The 23,435-nt window shown below is 40.8% G+C and overlaps 1 protein-coding gene across 1 annotated transcript; it reads left to right on the forward strand.

Moving 5' to 3' along the window:
- Positions 1–1,768: 1,768 nt before the first annotated feature.
- On the forward strand, positions 1,769–23,217 carry LOC145440817 (uncharacterized). Its single transcript, XM_080318570.1, has 22 exons — positions 1,769–2,039; positions 2,519–2,667; positions 4,663–4,763; positions 5,459–5,580; positions 5,646–5,771; positions 6,693–6,806; positions 7,687–7,803; positions 7,867–7,947; positions 8,010–8,054; positions 8,119–8,164; positions 11,247–11,404; positions 11,913–12,043; positions 12,613–12,683; positions 12,802–12,884; positions 13,416–13,519; positions 13,589–13,704; positions 13,975–14,067; positions 18,717–18,783; positions 19,120–19,190; positions 19,259–19,401; positions 21,261–21,379; positions 21,443–23,217. The coding sequence occupies exons 1-21, from the start codon at positions 1,985–1,987 to the stop codon at positions 21,371–21,373; spliced, it is 2,106 nt and encodes a 701-aa protein (XP_080174696.1). The 5' UTR covers positions 1,769–1,984; the 3' UTR covers positions 21,374–21,379; positions 21,443–23,217.
- The last annotated feature ends 218 nt before the right edge of the window (positions 23,218–23,435 follow it).

The following is a 23,435-nucleotide window of genomic DNA, read 5'->3' on the forward strand; positions in this document are numbered from 1 at the left end:
GGTGTAGCATTCACGTCTACGTCTCTGTGAAAAAGTACCTATGTTGGTACATATTTCCTGAAAACTCTTTTACTGAGTGTGTTACGAACTTATTACTAATGGCAGAATTGCCGTCCGACGAATACAATATGACATATCAGCATGTCCGACATATGCTGTCTTGGAAGATTGGTTAGATTGTCCGATGAGGGGGGGGGGCATGACGTTGTGTTAATGCCGCTGCAGAGATTGTTTACGTGGAAGTTGAATTGAAAATGCCAACTTTTCATAGAAAAGTGCTGGAAAATACAAGCATTTTCCGAGTTACTAAGCTTTGCTTCGCGGGCCGGATGAAATCGTCACCCTGACGCCCCTGCTATATAGTAATGCAGGATTAACTTGATTTTTTTTAAATTATCGTTGATCTCGACCACTGCAAAAGTATATGAGCCGCTTGCGATCTGGCTCAGGAACCGACTACAGGTTGTCGACCACAGCTTGCCGATCAGTGTCCTAAACCGCACGAAACACGTACATTTTCACGACAAACGTGCAGTGCGATTAAAATCCGATTTTGGTAAAATTTGAGGCTAGTCGCCCGTAACATTACCCCCGGAAACGAAATCTGCGGACCCTCTATTCTCTGGATACGCTGGTGCACGCGTATAGGCTACGGAGCACGTAGAAATATGAGACATTGTGTGCTCAGAATAACCGTGATTCTAGATCAGTGGTTCTTAACCTTGTCTCCAGCGCCTCCCAGGGAGTGATTTGGATTTTAAAGGGGGCGGAAACGCCAAGGGGGTGAAATGGAGGGTGCTAGGCTCAGGGGGGCGGTATGGGGGCGCTGAAGAAAGATGGCGTCGCAGAAGATGATGTATAGTAGAGGCTTAGGATTATATAGTAGAACGACATCTCTATATATCCCCAATTTCTCATTACAAATTAACAGTTCACAAAATCTTTCAAATCTCGAAACCTTTCGTCGCGCTCCGCGCGACATTTAGACACCCAATGTTTCCATGAATTCAGTGGTTTATTTTATTTCACGTAAAATGAATTGCGCGTACTTCTTGATCACCAATTCCCGTTAAAACACTCCCGTCACGCTAGCTCGGGATATATTTTCCACAAAATTATTTCGAGCTAGGTATTGTATCCTGCTGTGCATATCGTGTCGAAATCGAAAAGGTACTGCTGTACCACCTATGAGAGTGATGCCCTTTGTACATTAAAGAGGCTTTGAATCTTTCCGGTCAAAATGATTACCGAAATATAATTGTATTCAAGAGCTAAAAAATTGATTCGTCAGAATATTTCTTCATCGTATCCTAAAGGATGATACTGTTTAGCTTTGTGATCCACACGCACATGAACGTTATATGATATGGTTTACTTTGTTCGGAATACATTCTTTTAAAGTTAAGAACTGGGTGCAGTATTAAATTCTAAAATGAGCAAAGATCCCTGCCACATTCTCAGTTGATTTAATGCTAACACAAAACAATATAACAAATACCAATACAATTAACTTTCCCGTATTGCCAACCGCAGAGGCGAATTCGGGACGTAAACATTTGGCTCGAGCCAGACGGTATGAGCTGGTAGGCCTACCCGATGGTTGTTATAAATAACAACCTTGATCCCAAATATCGCACATATACAAGTATTATATAGTTAATTACTCGAGGGATCCTAGGGCGCGATTCAAGCGCGAAACATTTCCAATAGTAAAGTCTCAACCCGAAAAGACCTACCATGCAGACCCAGGCAATTTTTGAAAAGGGGCGTGGAGGAAAAAGGGTTAAGAACCACTGTTCTAGATAAACGAATGAAATGACTGCAGTATACGACATAGATCCATAGCCGTGGAGCAAACAATTCCTATATTTGACCCGGATACCGACACTCGAACGATAATTGCTAAATACTCGTTGAGAGGCACTCGTAGCTAAATTGAATGACATCACAAAATAATCTGAGTTTCCAGATGTAATTTAACAAGATGCGTTGTTTGAGTCAAACTGTAGCAATGATGCCGTTGATTTTACTACTTTTAGGTGAGATATTTTAGTAGAACTTCGTCCTATTCAATATGGTCGCGATAAAGTGATCACCTACAGGGACAGGTCTAATGCATTGGGTATCACAGGTAGCATGCACTTGTACATTGTACAGAGATACAGGAGTCTAGTGTGGCATTCAAGTGACATCTGTGATATTTTGGAGGAATATGCGATGGCGATCGCACGATGTATAGGAATATCATATAGCATCTGTCACATCAGCATGACCTATTGTGAGAGCGGTAGGGTGGTAGAAAAGATACCAATATTTCTACCGGGCGTATATCGGCGCGGTATATTGGTTATATAGGCTCTATTATAGGCCTACATTCTAACACTTTCTTCAAACGAATTAGCTGATACTGTATCATCCAGATATTTCTAATCAAGTAGGCCGTTATGATTATACTGGGAACGCCTATACAATTCCCAGTGAATTTATTATTCCAAAAGCTAATAATTATATGTTGCAGCTCTGAATTGGCCGGCGAAGACTCTGGGACAGGGCTGTAACCACGAATCCTACGATCCTACAGGGACATATGAGACCCCCGGATATCCCGATCCGTACCCCAACGGTGTTGATTGTTCCTTCAAGTTTTTTACCGATAAAATGATAGATGTGAGTTGAAACAATTATGATAAATTGAGACGTATACCATACAGTCATGTAGATTAACCTGTTATTGGTAGTCGATTAGATTTGGGCAATTCCTCGTAAACGCTATCTTCCATACCATGACCGTAAATACTACATGGCACGGCACGTATGTGTAGGACACAAATGAAGCTCGGGGGCAAAAACCCATAATGCCCAAAAGAAATTATATTGTTTACAATAACATCAAACTGTATTATGTAACAGATAAACTGACTAATACACACATATCTATCAATTTCATACAAAGCGGACATGTGATACCGGAAAAATTAGCAACATCCCCTGAGTCTTCGATATTTCAAAATTGTTGCTTTACTATTTTCTTAAATTTCGTCACACAATTCGGGAATCCGGCTACGCCCATGCATTCCTTCATCGACTACTATGATTTGGCAATTTGTCCACACCAATAGAAACATATATAGCCATTAATGTACTTGGGCCTTCATAGCAATAGCAAAATATTTGCAACTGTAGGTTACATAATCCATAACTGATTTTGTCGTAACCATGGTTTCATGATGAAGTGTAGCTTTGGACCGAAAAAGTTATTGAATTCACGAATTCTGGTCCATAATTTTATTGGAACTTTCATGTCGCGCGAATAGTCAACTTCACTATTCATGTTTTGCGGCGAGTTGATGGTTTAGAAATGCAAGTAATGGCGATCCCTCTTTTTGTGGCCAAGGGAGCGACATGATTTGGGCTATCATTTTATTCACGGGTATGAAGTCGGGTCATGCATTTCGACATTGTGCTAACAAAACATCCGTCACGATATCTTTGTCAAATACTGTCGATATCGGAATAGGGTCAATTCACATTTATTTCAAATGCTATGAAGACGAGATGTTTATTTTGGACGATTTGACAGTATAGGATACCTTTTACCTACCAAGTGGTGGCACTACTTCCGGAGGGGTGTTAAATTGCTCTAGCTGGGGACGCGCCCAATCTTGGGGGCGTGAATGCGTCTGAAGGGGGTGCGAAGCGGTCTACTGAACCTTTTTGCGCGCTGCGCGCGACATACCCCAGTTCAAAGTTACTTCCCTGTGTATAGTCCGAATTTCATATTTGAGAATTATCTCATCAACAGTCATGACCTTCCACGCCATCAAGCTATCCGTTGGGATTGCTAGCATTCTTATTGCATGCTGTGCCTTGCCGAAGAAGGGGAGCTAGAAATTTCTCACTATCATAAAGGGGGGGGGTCTAAAAAAGTTTGAGAATCATTCTAGCTCCTGAGCCTTCTTTTGTCATACATTGTTAAATTATTTAAAAAAAGTGAACCAGTCAGCTCATGACTTCATATTGAAGATGTATGGCATGTAGCGTGAAATAATAGAATAGCGATACAACTGCTGCAGGCTAAATAAACCCACACTAATCTGGAAAGCTATCGGCTGACATTAGAAATGACCCAGCACACCACGTCAAGGTTTCAGCCAGGCGCTGGATTAGGTCATGTCTATTTTTACATGGTTGCAAGGATAGACTACATCAAAACTTAGTACCTCTACCGCATGCAGGGACTTGATGATTATCGGGATATGGGACATTTTTAACAAATGCAGAGATTTGATGATTGACCTAAGAGGGGGCTTCGACCATGGCCCCCGCGTGACCGATAACTACCTCGCCCACCCAAAAGCCACCACTGTACCTGCCCGTAAATTATCGTCGCAGCCGCAGTTCTCAAAATCTTTCAAGGATTTGCCAAGATTTATAATGTTATTTCGGCACGGTCACTGATCGTGATCTTAGTGCTAAATGTCCTTGCTAAGCAACAACCGCGAGATTTATGCTAAAGGGTTTTGTTGTTGTTGCTTCTGTCTGATATTCATCGACCTTCGACATCTTGGTCATTTTACACCCGTCCGATAATGATTGGTTCCTGGCCTGCCTGATAGTGCGGCCCTTTACTATAAGATGGATATATCGTTTTGTCTGATACAGGTGCGCTTCGAATCATTTGCTCTTGAAGAATCGGCTGATTGTACCTATGATTACCTCAACGTCATATTTGACGCCCTATCGCAAAATGCAAAACCTGAAAGGTAGTTATTTTAAAGAGTGTGTTTACAAATACATTTATAGCCTTGATTTTAACCATAGTACATTTCTTCTCTACAAGGCTCGAAGGCTGCAAGACGCTTAATTCTCAGAAATTTATCTGACACAAACTGTTTATTTCCATACCGAGTTTACGCCTTGAATTTCGCAAATAGTCAAGCTGTTCCTGATCATGACACCAATTATAGTATATATAATATACAATTAAATAGTATATTCATATTGAAATGAACCCGAATATATGAATATACTATTTAATTGTATATTGAAGTTCTGTACCTCCAAGAAGCTCTTCATATATATAATATGATGCATATAATTATATATATCGTGTGCACAGTGTTATTCATTAGGTAAATATCTATAATCTATTCAAGATATACTAATCGAAGATGTGTACACGAACGTCCGATTTCAAAAAGGACGGGTTATTATTCCCCCCGTCTTTCGAAAACATTTTAGTGATCTTAAGTCTGAGAAAATCGATCGCTTTTCGTTTCTCTCATGAAGATGCTTTGATTTTTTTTTCTTTCGGAATATCGCCGCTATACTGACTTATCTCATATCTTATACCACTATTGACGATGGGCTTGATTGGGACCAAGGATACAATTCACACTAGTCCACCATATTTATCTGCTAATGCAACTTCGTGAATTTTATTCGGGTATATTTACAGATATTGCGGCGACGGCTTGCAAAACGTGAATGATGGACATCTGAGAGGCGTGGGACCGTTGGTTATGATGTTTCGCAGTGACGACGGAACCGCTCTGGGGGGTTTCAAATTCACTTATCAGTGTTAGTGAATTATGTATATTAACGGGATATTTATTCGGTAAGAAACACGTGACTCCTGTTTTCAGTTGAGCTTTTTGGAGAAGATCCATGTTTGTCGGATCCGTGCCAGAATGAGGGCACATGCGAAAGATTAACGAACGATTATCGGTGTCTTTGTGAAGATGGGTACGCTGGAGATCATTGTGAAATAGGTGATTTGTACCTAATATAGGACATGATCTCAAATGAAAGTTGGTAGTGTCACTGTAATTTGAGACCACATCATAGTTGGAACATAAAGCCCCCTTTATTTACCGATATTGCGCTGCCAGACAGCCGCCATGTAGGTTTATAGCACTGATGCTGTAATGCCAAATGCCAAACATTGACGAGCAAATCCATTCCAGGGCCGGCTCTAGTGACAACGGTCAATTATTCTTACTTCAAAGCAATCGCTTCCAAATTAAGCATCTTGTAGGTGTTAAAGTGCGTAGCGGGAGGGCCATTGTTCTGCTCTTATCTATAATGTTTTCTATGCTGCGGACACGGTGTAAAATTTCTAAGAAGGCAACCAACCACAAAACAAACGAATTTTGGTATACTTTCGAAAGTACAGTTCACAGAGATGAAGCTCTTGCTTTTTCCGACCCCGAAACTCCGAATTCATACGAAGTGGAATAACGTGAACCTTATAATATACGCATCATCCTCACAGTGGAGGACTCACATTTCTAGCCACTTCATTAATGGTGAGACTGTAATATACTCGATCCAAGATCGTACCACCATAACTGCACTGCAAATCATCATATCCCCTAGTATGATGATAAGAATGTGTCGAAAGTGATCGTCTTACATAGTATAAGCGTCCAGAGCTGACGACATATTTTCACTATAGAGGACTTAAATATTTATGTTATGTTATGTTATCGTTTCACGTTTAGAACCATATATGGTGATGTGTCACATTGATTAGATTAGTTCGAACCTTATTGTACTGGGAGTCTGGGACTGCCCCATTATATCAAATTTTGCCGAAGTCGTGCGTCACGCTGTTTAGTCAGCAAGTTTCATTGGTTTTTTGTTTGTATTTTTTGAACACTATTCGAAATTTATTCTTCACTCTTCTACAGAGATAGACGAATGCGCGTCACACCCCTGCAGGAACGGTGGGGTGTGCCAGGACGAGCACCTTGGATTCACGTGCGAATGCGTAGATGATTTCACGGGGGACACGTGCGAGACAGGTGGAAGAATAAGCCCAAAAATAATGTTTATCAATATTTATAAATAAGCATATAGCCCATGTAAGCGATATATATATCACACCACCTTTAATATCTTATTGCTTTCAGCAGCAGGATTTATTGCCAGCTTCTTCTGATTAACGTGTTCACTGTACGCAGCTTATATCGGCGAATCATGGAATTAAAATTACCAATAAACGGCTGATATACCGTACAAGCTTAGAATGAGGTTTTCAAAATGTCGGCATAGGCCAACCTTCAATACTAAGCGATATTACTACGACCACGACCCCCTCTTATAATATCATCGCACAAATAACTTTGTTGAGTCAATAGCATCCGAACAATTTTGGTCTAGCCTTTTCACATGCCACTATGTATCATAGATTTTAAAAGTGAGCATCGCACGAGTTGTGAAGATGGTAACACGTTCTTTGTTATTAGCTGGATCCGTTTTCAAAAAATGATTTTACTTATGTGCCGTCACGAGTTCTATACGCTGAACATTTGTCGTGCTTCGATATTCAGTCCTGCGATTGGAGCGCAGCTTTTCTGTCGAAACCAAGATGAATTGTCAGATACGATGATATCGCAGTTTAAGACTTGGACTGCATATCGCTGCACGATCGCGCGAAAAGCATGAAAGTAGTTCTCATGGTGTTAATTCATTTAATTCTATTATAGCCAATCTATATGGCCTATAGGCCAATCGCTAATGTATAGATTCAATGCATAACACACACAATTATGTCCCCGGCGATGCTTTTCTTACGACGCTATTAGTTCGTTTGGTGGATGTAAAAAGGCTAATACAGCACTTCGTGATCTAATTTGCAACCTGATTAAAGATTAATCTTCATCGTGGCATTTTCGTCTACAGCTCCGAGTAGATGCGAATCGAATCCGTGTCTCAACGATGGAATATGCGTGAACAGGATAACGGACTTTGTGTGTTCTTGTCCATTAACTCATTACGGGGATTTCTGCGAGATAGAAGGTATATAAAAAGGAAAACATCGCAAAATCATATATATTAGGCATAATGTCTTGTGTAATGCAGTGACCACAACGCCCGCGCCCACCACGACGACCACCACCATAGCAACAACATTACCAGATGCTACCAGCGATCCAAAAACGGGTTAAGTGCATTGGGTGAAGTTAATTGCAGTTATACGCAACATTCATTTCTTGTTTATATAGACAGCAATGACGACAACGGAGAATCAGGACAAACAAGGAATGGAGGTGACTTATTCAACCGCTTTTCATTATTTTTTACTTTCAATATCATGCAACTATTCTTGTTCAGATCCCAAAAGCAAAGTAGACATGGGAGATGCTCCGGACAATTCCGCGTAAATATATGTTCAGGCTCTTTCATATATTTTCTGGAGGTCATGTTCAAAACGTGATACGAGGTATAGCAAGAAACCGTATTATTGCGATTGCTTGCCAGAATTCACCGATATAGTACCGGCGATTGTCAGTAACGAAGTAGGCCTACTCCTGCTTTTTCGGAGTACTCAAGTAGGTTTTGACTGCTTGTACTAGCTGCTCAAGTAGATTCTACCTACTTGCACTAATGACCGAATTTTCAGATCACTCGTACTTCGCAGTTAATCAGTTAAAAATGGTCGCGAAGATGCACCTTGCAATGCCAAAAATAGTTAACCCGCGACCAAAATTACTTTTTGAAACTCATTACCTGACTACTTTACAGACTTTTATTTTCTGCTTCCATTTGAAGTAATTTTAACATGTTTCGGATATTGCTGCTAGTGCTGGTAATTGAGTAGACATTAGGGCGTTACTTCTACTTCGTTACCAATGGATAGTATAGTGATGCTCATCCCCAATGTTTGCAATCTACATTATAGATCAGGGGTCTCAAACACGCGGCCCGCGAAAACGTTTTGTGCGGCCCGCGTCGGTTATTTGGATTTACAAATATTTGTCTATATTTAGGTGCCACGCATCTTTTTGTATATTTGAAAACTTGAAATTAACTCTGAAACTGCTCCAAAACCCCGAAACTACTCCTCAAATTTCACTATCACGCCACTTACAAACGGTACCATGTGCTATTACGTCACATTACGTATTCATGACCCGTATAGATGTGATTGTTGTTTGTGGTATTCATGGTGATTCTCGACTACAATGGCCCTTATTTTTGATTCTGTATCCGCCGACTTGCAGCATGGCTCACTTCTAGGCTTTTTGTGGGTCACCGCTTCCGCTGATGAAATGGCGTGGAGGAGCCTAGATAAACCTCCAACGCTTAGGTAGGAATTCGGGAGTCGACCTCGGTCGGACTCAAACCCATAACCCATTGGTGTTGTAGCTCTGGATTATGCCACTACGTTATCTCATGGTTATGGGAATGCACTGTGATTTGAGAGCTCTACTTTTTGCTGTATTGATCTCTCATTCACAATTTCATTCAATTTCCAAGTTTTTGCGAATTCATTAATTCTAATTCTATAATCTAATTACGAAATACAAACTGTGTAATAGCTCTAATTCTAATTCTAATCTAATTTGGAAAAAGCTATGTAGCTGTAATTCTAATCTAATTTGAAAAATCACGATGTATATTATATCTGATGTATATCTGATTTTTTTCGTGCCAGTCGTGAATTGCTACAATAGTAGGCTATATCACATTTTCACAATGTGAGTGGAATGTCAGTCTGCGAGGTCCCGTCAAATAAGGCCTACTTTGAAATCCCCCTATTTATTGATGATTGCTACTGCTACGGCGTCATCAAAAACTAGGTAATTGACCCGCGAGCACATTTGAGTTTGATACCCCTGTTTATATAGACCAGTGGTTCTTAACCTTTTTTCTTCCAGCGCCCCCTTTCAAAAATCATCGTGCTCCAGCGCCCCCCAACTTCATATTGTAAGGAATGTAATAAAGACAATGAGTAAGATGGAGGGCCGTAACAGCACTTCGTTAACCCCCCTAAAAACGATTGCCTTGCGCACCCATAGCGTGATAAACCGAACTTCTAAGGGCTTCGCCCCCACGAACCCCATATCGTGATTTTGATGGTCAGCAAAGTTTGTGTGGCCTGGTCGCCCTAAGTGCCAAAATTTTCCATAATGCATGAATGAATAGGTGGTAATTACATATATAAGTCACTATATAAACTTTTTATCCTCTCTGCCCACGTAATCAGATTTACCAGTAGCACTGAGTGAGCTGTTGTATAGGAAAATAAAGGGCACGTAATTAATAATTAAACATATTCGGGCGTGCCCGCAGGTACAATTATTCCTTACCAGGGCCGTAACAGCACTTCGTCAGCCCCACCCCCACGAACTAAAAACTTTGGTCCTGGGCCCCCATCGGGTGATAAACCAAACTTCCGGGGGACTTCACTCTCAGACCCCCATTAGGCTGTCCGCTATTTGCTGATAGCCTATTAGGTATCTACATTGGGTATCCATTTACTGAGGCAGCTATTCTCACCTATTCGCGCGAAGTGCGAAAGAATTCACAAATTAATGATTGAATTGGTCAATATCATCGGGAATTGCATGTAAATTGAGATAAATTTTTATCCTCTCTCTGCTCACGTAAACACATTTAACGGTAGAGCTGAGTGAGGTGCAATGTTCCCTCTAAGCTGCGCACGTGCGCAGTACTGACACGGTCTCTGCACACAGAAAATCTACGTTGCGCACAACAAATCCGGAGTTATTACCTTTTTTAGTCGTTACGCACTGTTGTCCAAGGGTCAGCGCAGTGAGTTGTTGAGTGTGCGCAGACTAATCAAAACTTAAAGCGAACATTGTGAGGTTTCTTGGAAACTGTAGGGCCCGTTACTAATAATCAAACATACTCGGGCGGGCGAACCCGTTGGTATGACTTCGTTGCATGATGTTATTTCGTGACCCCCTGTCTGCAATATCAAAAAATATAGACTCGCTCAACGGGGATATCGCCCAACAGGAATATCCCTGTCGCCCAATCGTACTAAACTAAAAGACGCACACGATTTCAGGTTGATATTTCTTTACTGACGTATAATTTTCCCTGCCAGATGGAATTCGTCTTCTGGGGTTCTGATTGCCAAGACAGGAACATTCGGTGTCAGTCATTTAGGCGACCATGGACAATTAAACCTATATGTATTTTGAAGGCTATATGTAACGACGTTTTCGGTGTTAATTTGCTCTGAATAGTCATTAAGGATATGTCCTATCACCACATCTACTGCGAATCCATTTTTCTCCAGCGCCCCCCATACCGCCCCCCTGAGCCCAGCGCCCCCCATATCGCCCCCTGAGCGTTTCCGCCCCCCTTCAAGATCGCCAGCGCTCCCTGGGGGGCGCTGGTGGCAAGGTTAAAAACCACTGATATAGACGATACTTTTGTTGCATTTTGCTCGCATGCCAATACCATTACGTTCATATCGTGCTATATAGTGGGTCATCTGGCGGAGCTGTCGGAGTGGTCATCATAATTCTGGTGTCGATCGCAGTCGTTGCTCTTATGGTGTGGTGCTGGCTCAAACAACAAAGAAAGCACAGTGACGCAATATCCGAAGATTCCCTAGCTGACGTCAGAAATAAGTCCAACAAACGTATGTTTTATAAATTGATTGGTATATAGCAGGGGTCGTGAAGTCGTGGATTCTGCTTCTCTTTGATGCCTCTGTTGCGGCTTAACGTAGCCTGAAAATGAAACGTCAATATTTTAAGCTGTACAGATATATTATTGTTGCTGTTACGCAATCGTAAAGTTAAATTTGAATCTGAAACTTTCAAGTGATTGTAGCGTGATACAAGATCAACACGTTCTCGGGCATTCGACATGTGAGTAGTTTCATAGAATATAGAGCTGTGGTTCTCAACCTTTTTGTTGGCGCCTTCTTGACCGCCCAGGCCCACGCGCAGACGCTGCAATTTTAGCTCCGATCCAGCTCGATTATGCTTTAACCGTCATTGATCTTGTGCAAATATTAACTTTATAGGCTAGCATAAACTATATATATTCGCGGATTTATTAAAAACGGCTCTTTGTACTGAAGGTTGACGATCGCTGATTTCGATTTTCCATGAGTTGATTGTCGAAATGTCGCTGAATTGTAGGACATAAAGAGAACTCGAAAGAAACCCAGAGGAAATTAACTCATTCAAACGACGATTTGAGATACTTCGATTTGCTGAATGAATTGCAGCGAATATCCCAAGAGGTCGTAACAGATAAAGATTCTGAAACGGTGATATCTGAGTGTTCCTTATCCAGTAGGGCAATTATTTTTACCTGAAAAACGGACGATTTTGCACTAAAAAATCATTATTTTGACATTTTTTTAATATTTAAAAATTAAATTTTGACAAAATTTTGCTGACAAGTATTTGAATTGGCCATTGTTGCACATAACTATAGCTTTGTAGTACATTTCCGGTTGCAACTGTCTGTCCTTACGAGGTATAGCGTGGCAGGAATAGAACATAAGCGTCCAACAGCAGCAATAAATTGCAGTCAGCATTGAATTTCAGTGTATACTGCCGGAATATAAAGTTGTCTACGATGTGTGAAAAAGATCACCGATACTGCAACCTCCGTGATACCATCAAAATGCAGTTTGGAAGAAAATTTTGACTTTGTAAACAATTTTGACATTTTTTTGACCTAACGCTACAATTATGACAACAAATTTTGACTTTTTTACAATGTCAAAAAATAATCGCCCTACTTATAAGGACATTGCGTCAACCTTGAAGTCATCATATTTTTTTCACAATGTCGCCGTAACGTTATAACATATAACAGCGATCTTCCTAGAATGCAACCAAGAAGAAGAAGCGACACAAGGAAGACAACGGAAAAATGAAGGATAAGCGTAAAGACGAAAAGTAAGACGACAATGATCCGATTGAAACATGACATGTTCCGTCTGATGGCAATAGACTTATTCCCATTTATGTCCGAACCGGATACATAGTCATAGTCACTCTCGCTTTGCATTAACAGTCCGAATCGTGTACCTACACCGTACACGGATTCAATTATATCGTATGATGAAGGAAATACCCGCTATTACAACCCAAAGAAAGGTACGTCTAATACGTCTTGGTACATTTATGGAATCTATACAAGGCATAATCACACTATCGACAGAGATGGAAGTAATTCCATGGCTTGACACCATACAAAGCAATTGCCCCATGCTTATTGAGACAGGATTACTTCCTTGTGTAATACCATGCCCACCTGAAACCTCCACTCCAAGCTACAATTCCATGATATACAGGCAACTTGACAGAGCACTGGTTCAGTTGACCTGACATGACACTCTAATGATACTTATTCTCCGAAGTCATATAGCTCCATTGACTTTGATATGATTTTCTTCCAACAATCTGTGTAAAAATTGACTGGCATTGCAAATGTTTGTTTCTTGATCACAATCGAAATACATTCATCTGCACGTGTATGCTGGTTGTTCGGATAGTAGTCCTGCTGGTTTATCGACTACATTGGCCAATTTCACCGCGCCAACATCGTGTACTATTAAGATTCCTTAGATGGCGACATTTTGCAGGGCGTAGCCTATTATACGATCCATATATTTATACCTGATTCAGATTCAAAGACAGTACATGACACTGACATATCACCGGAGAAAGCAGCTCGTATACTCAACCAATTGCTCGGAAGGAAGAGGCCTAGGCATGCATTAACTCCGCAAGTAATGCTAACGCAAATTGCATTCATTGCATATAGAAATCTTCCATAATATAGTCCCATGCATCACCAGGACGCTCATCAGGCAATGCAGCATGTGAAGCAAAAACAAATACACCAGGGCGAATCAATAAACATAGTGAGTTCCGACGGTGATGATCGCGAGAAAGAATTTCGAAGAAAGAAAAAGTAAATAGGAATCAAGATCCATTCCGCCTATAGTCCCCGACGGCAATCTTTTACTATCCTTCACTTAGTTCTCTTGGTAGACTTAGAGTATGCATAGTGTGTTGATTGTGCTCACTATTATTCGTCTAATTAACAATACCAAGTATTAATCAGTGCTAAAACAAAAATCTCTATCTGACAATTAGATTATAGTTTCGAAACAAATAAAAATAAAGTAATTGTTCCGTGTATGTTACAATTGTTACATGCATATGTATTGCACCCATATAGATTGAAAAAACGGCAAGCCAGAAGTATACAAAAAGTTCCAAATGACTCTCCGATTCAAGAAGAATCCAGCATGTCAGAAAGGGGATGTGATGGGTGATTTAAATTAGGACCTATATGGGCTATATGGTATTATGTGGTCGATAGGTCTAACGCGAACAATTATCTTGCAACAGTACGTTCCGTGTAATAGGCTTAATTTCATCTCTGTCCAAACAACATTTTCCTGGAGGTACGAAACTTCAATATACAATTGCATAGTATATTCATATTGAAATGAACCCGAATATTTTCGGCTGACACTCGTCAGCAATGTTCCCTCTAATTTTTGAGGAGTCTGCGCAAACACGCCAACTCACTGCGCAGCCCCATAGACAACAGTACGCAATCAGGCCCCCCATATGGTGATAAGCCTAATTTCTGGGGGGCTTCGCCCCCCAGACCATCCTCGGGCGTTCCGCTTTTTGTCGCTACTTATCATCTATATTGGGTGTCCGTTCAGCAGAGGTGGTCAGTAACGAAGTACTTCTACTTTTTGAAGTACTTGAAGTAGATTTTTCCTACTCACACTACTTTTTAAGTAGTTATGATTTTAGACTACTTCTACTTCTACTTGACAGTTTTCAGTTTTGTAGGCAAAAATAGGCGTAGAATACCTACTTACTTACTTACTTGTGGACCACTACTCCTACTTATACTTGAGTAGAAATTCCGGCGTTACTTCTACTTCTACTTGAGTAGCGACGGTGACTACTTTGACCACCTCTGCCGTTCAGTGGGTGTTTAGCCTGGACGCGCGAAGCGCGAAAAATTTATATAATTCATGATTGAATCGGTCAATATGATCGGGTATTGCATATGTTTTGCTATTAATTTTTATCCTCTCTCTCCTCACGTAACCAGATTTACCGGTAGAGCTGATCGAGTAAGGTGTGTTGGAAAAGGTAGGACACTGCCTCACCTGCCTCATTGGACCCCACGTCACTGGTTGGTAATGACTTCGGTACATGATGCTATCTCGTGTCCTCCTATCTGCTGTGTCAAAAGATATTGAAATCGCCCAAACGTACTAAACTAAGACGTACACGATTTCAAATTGGTATTTCTTCTTTGAAAAAGTTGCATATATTTCCAAAAATTACTCCATGATTTATGTTTATTCACGAAATAATTTTGGTTCCCCTTCGAGCTCGGGCAGTATAATAGGGGGGTTTGGGGTGCGGTAGTTACGGTCTTGTGCGTAACACCAGACGTGCGTGTATCCATTCGAGTCACATGATTCATTGATAGAATCAACATACAGCATTTACATTTAGTTTTATTGCATTACACCAGATAATCACATTATGAGTGAAATGGCGAACTACTCACTAAACATGATGTGGTCTCGACTTGAAGTCATTGGGGGCATTTTTTTCAGAAAGCCGTCGCGTTTGGGGTTCTGCTGAAATATTTTCGGGATATGCACCATAGCACACGTGCGACTCAGTGGTGCCGCAAAGGGCTAAGAAGCATTCACCCGCCATTGCGATAAACCTCGACATCATGGATATCGCACGTGTTCTGTGGTGCATATTTTGAGGGTGTTTTGGCTACAGTTCGAGTGCGGTGGCTTTCTGAAAAAAATGAATGCTATTTTTGCCATATTTTACTTCTCTATACATATTTTGCAGCGCACACCTTTATCGCTCGAAAAAGAAAAACTCTCATCTAATTTTACAGTTTATTCTTCTGTTTTCACATGCCCCGGCAACAGCCATGTTAACCGAATCACACTTTTTTGCTAATTTGGCTTGGTGAGGAGATGAGAAACTACCCATTCGTTTAGCCAATATTAAAAGCGGTCAGTATAAATAGTGCAGAATTATCGAATTTTCACTCAACGTTGGCCACACAGGCAAGCAGCTATAGATAGCCAAAACACTTGTAGCGACACAAATGGACGCCTGTAATCTCAAGTACTATAGACGGCGAATCGGAATTTTGTGCGATCATCTGTGACGTCACAATACATCCGTGTCGTTTAAATGGTGACCTAGTCTACTATAGATTACTAGTAGACATACACGCACGAGAACGCACTTCAAATCAATAAAGCGATCAACGTAGGGCAGGCCTACCGCGTTAAAACACTGATGTGACGTCTTAATACCGGCAATATGCGGTCATTACTATCAAGACAAGAGTCAGATATAATGATACGTATATTCAAGTCTGACTGAAGCAAGAACAATATCAGCGTATGACCTTATCGATGGAAGATTCCCGTTCAAACGAATCGAATAAAACCAAAATTTGTGCTGCTGAGAAGCTGATGTTATTCAACGCCCTTCAGTGCACATCAGTTGTAGCATTTCCCGATCAACGTTGGCAAAGAAATGGATTTTTTAAACAATATTGGTGCTTGTACAGTACTTGCATATTCTGCATATTATCATTTCTCAACGTACGTGATCAGATTCGCCTGATTGGAAATGATGACTTCGAAAATTCACGGCAAGTAATTGCAAAGTAAATCTTACGCAATCCTCATGCCACGCGGAAAAGACTATTCGTTAGTTTCTCACAGATTAACTTCGAGCTAACCCAATGTTCGTTATAACTTTGTCAAACCATGTTATTTCGCCATTCCCAGAAAATTTTGAAATGATTGCTATTGAAATGATAACAGTATCGCTCACGCGTACGGGACCATACTAAAAGAAAAATCTCTTTCGTGAGGCGCACGTGAATGCAAATTCTCACGGAGCGCAATTAGCGTTGGGACCCCGGGAAATCCCGATCTCGATGAGATCCCGGGATTTGTGAACAGCATCTACCAAGGCTTATGTGGCGCCATATCTCATATTTTGGTAATAAAGCAGTGTCACAAACTCGGCTGATTGTCTAGAACAGTGGCCTAAAACACGCGGCCCGCCAGAACTGTTTTTGCGGCCCACGTCAGCGTTTTGACTTTTCAAGCATTCGACAATATTGAACTCGAAAATTTCAGATTTCGGATTTGAGACCTTGAAATTTCATTCTGAAACCACTCCAAAAACCTGAATCGCTATCACACATCAAACGTCCACTAGCTGCTAAATTATAATGCGACAGCTTTTACGATGACACGATGCATTTGTCGTCTCGCATGGTTTCTAACTGTCTATATAACTCTTTATGTCGCCAAATTATGCCAAGCACAACATTATTTTTTTAAAATATTGAAAAATATGACTTTTTCGTGGCAACCGTGAATATTACAATAGTGTATTACATTTTCACAATGTGTATGGAATGCCAATCTGCAAGGTCCGACAAAAAAGGCGTACTGGGAAATACATATTATACCCCTATTTGATGCTGCTGGCCGCCGCGTCATCAAAAACTACGAAATTGGCCCGAGAGCAAATTGGAGTTTGGGACCCCTGATCTAAACGATGATACTCTTTATGCTCATATGTTTTGCGTCAATTCAATATCACAAGGACTAAATGTTATGTGTGTAACTTGTATGTGTATTTTACTACTTTTCTACTCCCGGGAATCCCGGGATTGAGGAGCGAAAATCCCGGGAAATCCCGATCCCGGGATTTCAAATTTGATCCCGAAGTCCCAACCCTAAGCGCAATATCTACCTTTGCGGGCAGCACTTGTACGTCGGTTTCAGACTTGAGCGATAGCAGTATTTGCCCCTGGCAATGTTCCCTATAATTTTTTACAAGTCGGCGTGCCTGCGCGGTCCCTTTGACAAATTTGCGCATCGACTAAAAAAAAAGTCATCACTTCGGATTTTTTGAGCGCAACTTAGATTTTCTGTGCGCAGAGACCGTTTCAGCACTGCGCATTTGCGCACGTGCGCAGCTTAGAGGGAACGTTGTCGTCAGGGTAGTAGAGAATTCGAAAGAACAGCGTATATAAACAATCGTAACACAAACGTCATATTTTGTGTTACGATTGTTGATATACGCTGTTCTTTCGAATTCTCAAGTAGTTGCTGACGATTACCCCTGACGAGTGTCAGCCGAAAATATTCGGGTTCATTTCCACATGAATATACTATCCAAACAACATTCTGCAATATATAGGATCAAATACCTTGCTTTAAACATACTTATGGCAAGTGCATGGTCAGGACCAAAACAGAACTCTGTCGCCCCCGCCCCCCCCCCCCCTTCACCAAAAATAACGGGTCCCCTCATAGGTTATACACGAACAATCAGAAATAGGTAACGGCATACACAGGACTTATCCAACTAATTATAATTATTTCTATGCGCAATTTGTACATCTTGAGCAATGTTGATGCTACTACACCGTCAAGAATAGGCTACACAAGAGCCGAAATGCATGTGTCCCGATCAGCAGGTTACATATCCCAACACTGCCAAGCAATCCTAATATTATACCGTTCTCTGAAATTGAGAACACAGTTAGACTCATTTCTGTAAATTAAGCGATTTTTATTAAAATTTTTATATTTTTCCAGGGGTAACCATATTAGAATCCCAAAATTGAGCGCTCGAAGCGCGAAGAAAAATATTTCATATTGAATAAATCTGCCCAACAATTTTCGACTTTATAAGTTTAGTCATCAAAGTATTTCGGGCCCTCTTCGACTCCCCCCCCCCCAATTCGGAGGTTAGGGGTGTGGCTGTTTTGGACTTGTATACAATGTATACGCATGGTGACCAGAGTTGGTAAAGCAATACTTTCAAGCTCAATATGTTGAATTTATGTGAATTGGTTCAATATTTTCGTAACAGAAACGAATCTCTACGGAGACAGACGGCGTTGATCAAGCGAGCACTACAGCACCAGAAAACCTGGGAGGTATGGCAGGTCACCAAAAACATTCGGTGACACTTCGTATAGAATAGATTGATTGCGAGAACATAAATTTTACAAACACACTGGAATATAGATAGATCCAGTGACGGTGAAAGAAGCTAATCCCTTCCAGATTTTCACCTTGTGACATCAAATGTGTTCCTTACGTTACAATAAACTTGTTACATCACGGCAGTAAAATCATTTGAGCCTCTGAAATCTTGATCCTATAACTATATGGCTACATCGCAGGACCATTGACAGAATAATGTAATGCTTGCGTCATATTTTGAGATGTATATAAACCGTTGGAATGAGTGATAATATATCGCCAAACAGAATTCATGCGGAGCATCCTTGACCATAGAAAGTGACGATGGCAGTGACTCCTCATTATCAGGACCTCGAAGGTGTGATTAGCTTGATAATTACGGCATACGAGAGTACGCAATCATGTCCTTGTGGATATACATTACAGAGGCCGCAAAAAGCCACACGTTATAGAAACCGATGTAACACTGGGCAATTTGGGGATCGACGACGACAAAAGTACAGCCGTTCCAAGCGCGTTCCGACCAATCCATCGCAATCCGTACAACCCACCACCTTTACCGATCACTGGTAAGTTACTCGTAAATGTCATTTAGAGTTATGTGATATATGAAGCGCCCGAGGACGCTATCTATAAGCTGTAAGGTCATGCATGAAATTTTCGAAACCGCTTGTCGGCTGTCGCCTGAGAGCGATGTCAGTGACGCCCATGAAGAGGCAGATTCTCATTTGAAATCAGATTTGCCGACCTGTAAAACCTACTGATTCAGTTGGCATCTCCTTTCATATCACATTAGCAGCACTCTTCTTACGCATGTTACACAACACTATGCGTTGGCTGTCGCTAATTCAAAATTCATGCTACACCATCGGTTCGCGAAGTCTACAATAGCCGATAGCGCACCGTTTCACCTGCGTGTACGACTGTACGTATACACTGAGTGATGAGTAGTTGAGTACATGTTCGATTGTCGGATTGCTAGGCCAACAGTCGACGCGGCAGATTAATTTGTGCCTCGCCTTGGATTGTATCAACTGTACTGTTATTGTACGCAACAAAGCCAAATTTCACACTCCTTGGTGAGGGGGTTCTGCTGCCTAGAGCAGTGGTACCGGTCGCGGACCGGTAAAACTTCAAAAACAAATGTTGCGGACTGGTGGACCTTCAAACATCTAATTCAACCCTAAATTTGATTACGACCTTTTTATATTATATATTTATGTACTTACGACCGATCGGCAAGGCGAGGGTGCGCGAGTTCTGCTCTTGATGTGACTGCTGGGCCTCCTTTGAAAGATATGCAACCCTTGTTGTTTGCTGCGGCGAAAATTATATTGCAAATTGTCGCTTATTTGCAATTTCGGATTTAAACAAAGTATGTTTAAGAGTTTCCGTAGCTTTCACATAAGTACGTCGTACAACTTGACCGAATCGAATAGTCAGCTATACCTTAAACCAATTTCATAGTACACTTGCACAATTGTGACGTACGCTTAAAGTAGACTGTGAAGTCTCTATTAAGATATCATGCCAACAATACGTTCCAAACTTCGAAATCAATTTCGAATTTGAAGTTTTATTGTCGTAGATATTTTGGGTCGGGTCACTATCATAGGCGGGGTTTGACTCGTCTTTGCCTCACCTTTCCTCTCGTCCTATTTGCGAACAATAAATAGGCACATTCTGGGTATGTGAAAATGTTCAACAGTAGTCATTCATGAATATCAGCAGACAAATACCAATAGTAGGGTTGTTGAAAAATAACTCTCTTCCGAATTCCAAGAATTCACTGATTATATTATTAGGTTGCCTAAAAAACGCTGCACACCAAATTCCTACGAGTAGAACGCGAGACATAGCCAATTTTAATTTATTATTTATTTAAAAAAATATTACTGTACACCTCATGAAATTGTTGAGCTGTCTACGAAAACGATGCAAAACAAATTTAACATAATTCCGACCCGTAGAAGCGAAGTTATTTGAGTTTCTCATTAATAATTCTTGGTTTTCCCAGCACAGTCATTGCTATTTTTGCAAATTCAAAACTTTTAACTGCAATAAACTCGCTTTATGCATCGTTCTTTTTGGCAACTCAGCGATTTTGTGGGGTTGACAGTAACTTTTTTCAAATATTTTCTATAAATAATTCAAAAATTTCAATAGGCTCTGCGTTGGCATTCACTGGTTGGAATCGAGCCAAACTTGGTTTGCAGGTTCTTTTTAAGCAACCTAGCAACATAATCATTGAATCCCCGGAATTTGGAAAAAGTTACTTTTGAATAATTCTAACCGATAGTCACGGAAGATTTTCCACTATTTTCTTTTGCGTTATCGCGACGATGAGTGAGGAACTGCTTCGCTTGCTTCCTCTGACCGCAAATTTAGCGAACATCTGAAATAGAATTTAATATTCGTTTTGTTATAGAGAACAAAGCAAAATCACTAGTAGACAAACTTGTTCGAGCACCAGTGCATAGCAACCAAAATTATGTCGGTCCAGCCTTGGGAGTACAACGGGAAAGGGCTTTCATGAGTTGATTACAGGTAACACCATCCAAAATGATGATTAGGGTATGTGGTATTTACCCGTGACAATTTTTATTCCAGATGCGGTATTCGCCTTCCACCCACACCAAACTCATATCTTCGTGCATAAGATGTCTATCGTACGAATGAAAATAGTCCACAGACGAAGACCCGCGCGGAGGCTTGCTAGATATACAGTTCACACTTCAGAAATCCAATTTTAACACCGACTGCCTCGGGGGTTTAAATGCCAGAAAAAATGTTGGTTAGTTTGCAGAAAAGAGGTGATGCTCCAGAGGATTTAAGCATTTCATCCGACCTGGGATGTTTGTGGATGAGCAAGTGATAATATCGGCGGTTCTATTACTTTTATCCGCTCAAGACACACAATGGCCAATACGACACGCAAAAAGCAATGCGATGTTAGGAACAGATCGGCGAATGTCGGAACGGCCAAGTAAACGGCTCACCGATCCAAAATCCCCCTCGGTTGTGTTCATATTTTGGAGTGCTGTTATCAATAGTCCTTCTTTGGGTCTTTCTGTAGGCTGTTTTTAGAACAACGGCGTAAGAAGGTCGAGCCCAGTAAAACTCCGACACTTATAAAAGGGCTACTGTAAATCTCCAGCGTCGATTTACCAATTACGCCAACACCACTAAGCAAGTCTGCATGGATTACAACATACGTTTTTAAAGGAAATGAATTCGAAGATCTTAGTGACTGATTTAAAATCTTAAAATCTGCGCGATTGGATGCGAAGAAGGCCATCCCGGACGATATTTGAATTTGATTATTTGCCCCCTTACTACTTGCATTAGCATTGAACTGTATTGTTTACCTAAACATTTTGTCGCTATTAAGTCCTATTTCATGCAATTGATTTCGCGCATGCCTCATAAAGCACTTGGTCAGGTGACGAAGTACTTGATCCGCCCAACTTGTATCAATATTTGAGTCAATCAACGGTTTCGGTAAGCAAAACCTAGACGCCTTTCGTTACAATATTCCATTCTATCATATTTTTAATTTTAGCCTGATTTCTCAAGGTGTCACATTATTCTATGTACTTTTGGCGTTTTGACTCGAGTCAAGTCGAGTCAATATTCATTCGCTATCGAGTTAAAGTCCGACCCAAGTCAGGGAGCAACAGGTCGAGTCCAAGTCACAGAGTTAACTGTACATTGCCTAGCTCACGTCAGGTTCAACTCACTTCTATGAAACTCTTGGCGATATCGAAAACCTCGAATTTAGAATGTACAGTGTATAGGCCTACACATTTTTTGTCACTCTTAACATGTTATGCTCAAATAGATAAGAGGGTTTCTGGGCCTGCTTTCAAGTATCGGTCCTGGTACGCGAGACATGAATAAAGTCATAAAGAATGTCACGAATCATATGACTCGGTCGGGTGATGAGCAACAACTCGAGAACAAGTCGGTTCAATGCACAAATTGAGTCGAGTCGAGTAGAGTCATTTTATTTTATTTTCAAGAAATAGCTCGTGTCAAGTAGAATCAACGAAAACATTGCGACTAGAGTCATTACAACCCTGCTCTAATCACATTTGGATGCATCTCAGACGAGCTGATGTAGCCTATGCCTATTGCCTATAATATGTCGCACCGGCATAATATATATACTTAACACTGTGATGATGGAAATTTTGACGAATCTGGAGGATGATTAATGAAGACAGAAGATACTTCATGTAGCCAGTAGAATTGTATATTATGACCATAACAGACGAAATACAATATTTTCGATGGAAGTGTATTTCAATTGAATTTATATATTATCATCGCAATTGTAAATGTTTATTTGTAAGAGCTAAAATTAACACGCATATGATGAATAACATATAGGCAGTATGCATTGTTGGTGAAGCCGTAAAAATTGGTATGGAATCATTGGGCTATACCGAAAAAAACATTGTGCTCACTTGAGGTCGAGAATGTTAGAGGAAGCAGTTGAATTGTTTCTAAAATACATTATAACTCAATATCTAAATCGTGAGAGAACGGAGAGGGGCATTTAGCTATATGGAAAGCCCGCCTTGAAAACTACCTCATCGTA

This window comes from Botryllus schlosseri, chromosome 6, assembly GCF_051294905.1.
Source record: "Botryllus schlosseri isolate E-star chromosome 6, Bs_hap1, whole genome shotgun sequence".
Taxonomy (NCBI): Eukaryota; Metazoa; Chordata; class Ascidiacea; order Stolidobranchia; family Styelidae; genus Botryllus; species Botryllus schlosseri.